Raw genomic sequence first — 6247 nt, forward strand, 5'->3', positions numbered from 1 at the left:
TTTTTTTCTGTTGCAACATTGAGTCAATTTATGGATCTGCCTCGTCAATCACATTATGATGTAGCAATCCGAGTTGAGTGATACATCAAAGCTACTACAGGACAAAGCTTATTCTTCCCCAACAACTCCTCCTTGCAACTTAGAGGATTTTGTGACTCTGATTGGGCCACCTATCCATATTCTAGACGGTCAGTTGCTGGTTTTTATCTTTTTTTTTTAGATTCTTTAATCTCCTGTAAATCCAAAAAGCAAGTCACTGTTTTTAGATCATCTGTAGAGGCTGAGTATCAGCTACTATCTCTTTCCATGATTTTGGAATTTCTTTTTCTTTAGTACCAGTTCTCTACTATGACAGCCAAGCAACACTCCACATTGCAGCTAATCCAGTCTTTCATGAAAAAATTAAGCACATTGAAATAGACTGCCATATAGTTAGAGATATGGTTCAAAATAATGATCTTGTAACTCTTTGTGTTTATTCTGAACATCAGTTAGGAGATTTCTTTACTAAACCTTTAGTTTCAAATAGATATTTTAGTCTTCTTCGCAAGTTAAGTATTATTAATCTTCACATTCCAGCTTGAAGGGGCTATTATCATATATTATATACGTTTTATTTAAATCATCTACACTCACGTGCACGGTAAACTAGCATGTGCTTTAGTTAGTTTTACTCATAGTATATAAATACTTTTGTGTATATACATATTCAGATCAATAATAATTTTCTTGAATTTTCTCTAAACTTCTCTCTCGATCTCCCTCTCGGTTTCTCTCTTATCACATAAACTTTCGGTGTACAAATCCCATGTAATCTTTTGTAAAAAGTGAATTCTAATATATAAAAAGATAAAAAAAAAAAAATTTCTAATAGTCTACTTTTTATGAAAGACTTATGTGAAATTTATATATATACTTAGAGGTTTAGGCTTATACAAAACATTCCTCAATATTAATTATATTTTATAATAAAAATAATTTTATAATCTCATTTTTTTAAAAAATTTGGATGACTTTCATTTATGTTAAATAAAATGCTTGTTTGGTAGTGGTTATAAAAGTTCCAGTAGTTGAGTGAAGTAAGCTCGATTCCTGCCGTTGAATCTCTGAATCATCATCTGTGATTTTCTTATGTGGCAATAATTAGGAAAGTTGACGTAGGATATAAAATAATAATAATCAAAGATGAAGGGTCATATCAGGTAGTACATCCAGTGTAGCCCCACTAAAAGTATTAAAACGACGCCGCATCCTTCTTCTCTCACCATATTTATAGCGTTTGATTGATGGGATATTCAGAAAAAAGGCTTGTCTGTACAACTGGAAACGCAACTGGAAACGGACAAAAGAGCAATGAAACGATGACTTGAAAAAAGGAGACCCAACGCCAAGGATTCTCTGACAATCGTCATCTTCTTCTCCCTTTCCTTGTCGTTGATTCTCCTCCTCTGGATCTCAAGCCCTCCAGATCGATTTGAACGTACTTACTTCCCCATCTCCATTAAACTTCATCCATTGCTCTGTCGCTCCATCTCTTGATTTGTCTCCGTCTTTCCCTGTCTTCCCTTTGTTAATTTCTTGTCTTTTGTTTTCCTTTTGTGTTTTCTGAAGTTTACATTTGTTTCCTTGCTTTTATGGGAATTGTTTTAGAGTTGAACTGTTGTTTCGTGTGTTATTTTAGCCTCTCTGTGTGATCTTCTTGTTGAATTGCTTCCATTTCTGGTATTTTCAACTTTAATGTATCACTTCTTCCTCGGGTTGCTTTGTGTGCTGATTGTTTTGGGTCTGTTTCTTTGTAGATACCGTATTTCTATAGTCTGTTGTGTTTTTTCAGATACAAGGATGTGGATTAATTTAGACAAGTTGATATATATATATATATAGAGAGAGAGAGAGAGAGAGAGAGAGAGAGAGAGAGGAAACTTTCACTCCGCGATCTTTCTGCAGAAGACGTATTTTTCTCTTTATTCGACATGAAGCTTTTTTTTTTTTTGAAATAACAGTCATTTGCTTTCATGACAAGATCCATGAACTGTGAGCTTTAGGTGGGTTATCCTGTGATTTAATAATTGCATTGGTATTTCTTATGTCCTTTGTAGATTTTTTTTTTCTCGAGTAAGTACTTTTTCGCTGTGTCCATTGGCTCCTCAAAGTCATAATATTAAAGGTTTGTCTAGTTCTTTGATGCCGCATTCTCTTATCGGGTGGAAAGTTATTTAGTTTCATATCAGGCTAATATTTTCAAGGTGATTGCTCAACCCCAATTATTTCCTGGTATCTAACTAAGAGTACATAAGAAGTTCTATATCTACTTGTCAACCAAAAAAAAAAAAAAAGTTCTATATCTACAAAGTGATCTAACAAAAGCAAACTTACAAATTGACGAGCCTTGATGTGAGACGTCATATCTATTTTGTATAAAGGGAACTTTACTATCTAATGTATCACATTAAGTCATGTCAATTTGTAGGTTTATTTTTGTATGATCTCTATGCAAACCAAGTATTTTTCTATCTTTAGTCTGAGCAGTATGCTTCAAAGGAAATTCTTGTTCTCACCCCTTTCGCTCTAGTTATGGATTTTTAATGTATAGTGTCTGTTCTTTTCTTTTCTTTTTTCATTCTTCTTCTTTTTTTTTTTGGTAAGTTCATGCTGCATGCACTACGACTTTTCTTAGTGATGTCCTTTAGAGCTGACTTTTAGTAAAATACTAGCTTTTACTATTAACTCGACCATGTATACAACTATTTTGGATCATTTAATGCTTCTTATCTTCTGTTGGCTTTGGATAAACTGTATTGAAATTAATAAGCTTTCCTTACTACTATCATATTATTTAATTTTAGAGCCATCTAATCTTGCTTCATTTAAGTGATATCCCGTCTTAGTTTCTTTGTCTATTTTTTGTGACTGAACATAGCATGTCATTCACTTAAAGAGAGAAGAAATTTTGCTAATGGGAGTTTCTTTATTAGAATTTGGTTTGAATGTCATATTGTCTGCACCCATCTCTCCTTTACGAGAGATTGGCTTTCTAAGGAAGGTTCTTATGTGGTGAAGATTATGATAGAGTTCTTATTCGCTTTTTTGAGGCTTATAACAAGGATTTGGTGGTGGGATTGAAGATCCTTCACTAGAGAGGCATCTTGGTCGTGGTTGAAGTGTTTGGCTGGCGCTTGGCTGGCGAGAAAGGCCAGCTTTACTAGGATGCTGAAGGACTTCCAGCTTTGTAAGGCCATACATTATAAACTCTGGTTGAGAGAGCTTAACTCCATTTTATTGAATCACTCTCATCCACTTAGTCTAACTGAGCATGTTCTGTAATGAATGATGCCATCTGGTTAAGAGTTAGTAGTTTGTTAAACATTAATTGAGCAAGGAGCAACATGGCTGCATTGGAGAACTGGTAGGTGATAGAGATGGGAGAGATGGCTACATTTCTATGATCATTTCAGTCTTGCTTATGAAGTTAACATGATGACTAAGTGGGAAACATAGAGGAGGATTGGAATTTATGTAACTGGAAGTAGAGTGAATGCTTTTTTCTTTTTCATATTGGAGCATTACTTGGTAGGTATGGAACCAAGAAAACTAGAGGAACTCATTCTTTGAAAGTAATTAAAGAAGTTTATGGATTTATTCTGGCTTTATCAATTTCACCATGCTACCAAAAGATTTTTCTGCTTGGAGAGAGCTAGAGCTTGTAGAAAAGTTGGAAAAATAGCACATTATATTCGTGGCTACTCATCAAATATGCTGAAAAAAAATCATTACAGCTATGGTCAAATGCATTTAAAGAAACAATATGGTTTGGTGTGGTCTAACAATAGCCCAAACTTAGAAAGCTAAAGGCTTGTCCCACGTGCTAAAACCTTACTTTTTTTCATTGAAGCTTAGAACCCCATCTTGTATACTTGCTTTTGCATTTTGTTTCTTTTCTAATTCTTCAGGGGTGGGGGTTTTGATTTTTTTTATTTTTTTGTTATGCCGGGGAACCTCTCCAAGGCAAGACCCTTCGGACCCACCCCTGTAGAGTAAACCCCAGTCCTGTGCACCGCACTCTCGGAAGTTTCTCTATACGAAACTAGTTAAATCGTTGGCTTTTCACCGGGATGTGTGGCTCCAAAGGATTGTTTGCACCCATGAGATGTTGAACCTTGGACCTTGAAGGGAGTGATATCCCAAGACCAAGGCCTTCACCACTTGGGCCAACCCCTTGGGGTTGGTTGGGGGTTTTGAATTGGGGGAGTAGGCATTTATAATGTCTAACTGTGAAAACATATATCATGGTGCTAGTTTTGTCTAAGTTATGTTCAAGTTGACAAGAAACTTTGTTCTCATCGAGGCTGTACTTGAATGGTTCTTCATCAAATTTTAAGAAATTCTACTTTGACAGAGTAAGATGGGTCAAAAAATGGGAGCATGATGGCAGCAGCAGAAGCAAGAGCTGCATGGCAGAAAACATCTAATCGGTACTTCGTCCAAGAAGATGCCAAAAGGGCTCCCAAGTTCACCTGCTGCCAGTCATCATCTTCAACATCCAAACAGGTTAATGCTGGACCTACCAATACAGACGATGGGCAAGATCACCCTGCCTTGGGTTTTATGCCCCTTAACAGGAACCTTTCATTTTCCAATCTACCCCATGACACAAGATGGTGGCTCCAATTACATTCTAGCTATGGGTACCAAAAGGGTTTAACATATGAACAGTTAAGCGACTTAGAGGCCCGAGTTGATTCCATGAGAGTTGACACTGTGAAATCAACAACAAAGTTTGATGAGGTCCACCCACTAAAAGGAGACAATATTCATTTTGACGATCAGGACAACTGTGATTCTTCTCTTGATATGAAATGTAGTCTTTCTGCCATTTGTATGAATAAAGCTCCTGAAGTCGGAGAGCAAGAGGTAAAGGCTCTGTGTAGCAAGAATCCCGAGAAATGTCTTGAACTTATGGGTATGGATCCTTTTAGTTGTCCAGTTTCCAAACTACCTAACGAGTTTTGTTTAGATCCAGAATCTCCATGGATTGGTGGTGATAAGCCTGAGCCATGGTGGCGAATTACAGATAAAGACGAATTGGTCTCCTTGGTCCTCAAGAAGTCACATAACCATATTGAGAATTGCGATCTTCCCCCACCTCAGAAAATGTATGTTAGGACGCACCCATATGCTCATCTCGGGTGCCTTGACCGTGATGAAGCAATAGCGTCATCTTTTGGTAGGGAGGCCCGAACTGGTGGTATTCCCAATAGGAGTCATGCGCAGGGCTGTCCTGGTTCTGGGAAACCACATGGATACCAGGGGGCTTCTTCCGAAGAAGGGTGTTCACAGTATGGATCTGACAAGTCATTCAGGTATTAGTTTATATTTCCATTTTTCTACTCTGAGATGACACCATCTTGTTGTTTCATCTCACTCACTATAGGAATATTTGTTAACTGTATTATTTGTTTTTTTAGCCTAGCATTCAGAACTACATATATATGTTCACACATTAGCTAAGATTCTTGGTGGGCCTTGCATAAAAGCAGTTATAGTAGAAACCACAAGGATACACAAGTTTCTGAAAGTGACCATGGCAAAGCTCAGCTAATGGAAGCACTGTGCCGTTCTCAAACACGTGCAAGGGAATCCGAGACAATAGCAAAGCAGATTTATGCTGAGAAGGAGCACATTCATAAACTCTTTTTCAGACAAGCCGCCCAACTTTTTGTCTATAAGCAGTGGTTCCAACTACTGCTGCTAGAGACCCTTTACATCCAGATTGAGAAGAATGAGGGGTCGGTTTCCACTCTCTTCCCCATGTTCCTTCCATGGATGCCTTACAAAGGTCAGAAACAGCGAAAGAGCAGGCTAAGGGCTACAAAGGGGAGAAGAGTCGAGGATCGGCGAGCAAGGCATGATATCGCAAAGTATGCTGTTGCTTTTGCATTGGGGTTGAGTATTGTCAGTGCTGGCTTGCTCGTGGGTTGGACCCTAGGGTGGATGTTACCTCCTTTCTAGAAAGCAGTTTCGACCAAAACCCTGTTTGTTGTGAAGATTGATTTTTTACAAGGGGGAAGTGGCTGCTTTACATTGATATCATATGCACGATGTATTTTCTTGGACTCTTTGGCTGTCTAATGTAAATTCTTTGTTGTGCCTTTGCATATAAATATGATATGAGATGGGTGTATATGTTGGAGGGGGAATGTTGCTTGAGACAGAAACCGTCCCACGTTTCGTCGTGGTTTCATTCGGA

The 6247-nt window shown here is 37.7% G+C and overlaps 1 protein-coding gene across 3 annotated transcripts; it reads left to right on the forward strand.

Annotated features, from left to right (window-relative positions):
• Positions 1 to 1297: 1297 nt before the first annotated feature.
• On the forward strand, positions 1298 to 6247 carry LOC108986397. Of its 3 annotated transcripts, none has more exons than XM_035686784.1 (3): positions 1298 to 1480; positions 4397 to 5360; positions 5538 to 6247. In XM_035686784.1, exons 2-3 carry the CDS (start codon positions 4423 to 4425, stop codon positions 6007 to 6009), a joined length of 1410 nt encoding a protein of 469 aa, XP_035542677.1. In that variant the 5' UTR covers positions 1298 to 1480; positions 4397 to 4422; the 3' UTR covers positions 6010 to 6247. The 3 variants fall into 3 exon arrangements, with proteins under 3 accessions (XP_035542677.1, XP_035542676.1, XP_035542675.1); XM_035686783.1 differs by having other exon boundaries at positions 1319 to 1480; positions 5535 to 6247; XM_035686782.1 differs by lacking the exon at positions 1298 to 1480 and adding an exon at positions 1887 to 3229 and having other exon boundaries at positions 5535 to 6247.

This window comes from Juglans regia, chromosome 16, assembly GCF_001411555.2.
Source record: "Juglans regia cultivar Chandler chromosome 16, Walnut 2.0, whole genome shotgun sequence".
Lineage (NCBI taxonomy): Eukaryota > Viridiplantae > Streptophyta > Magnoliopsida > Fagales > Juglandaceae > Juglans > Juglans regia.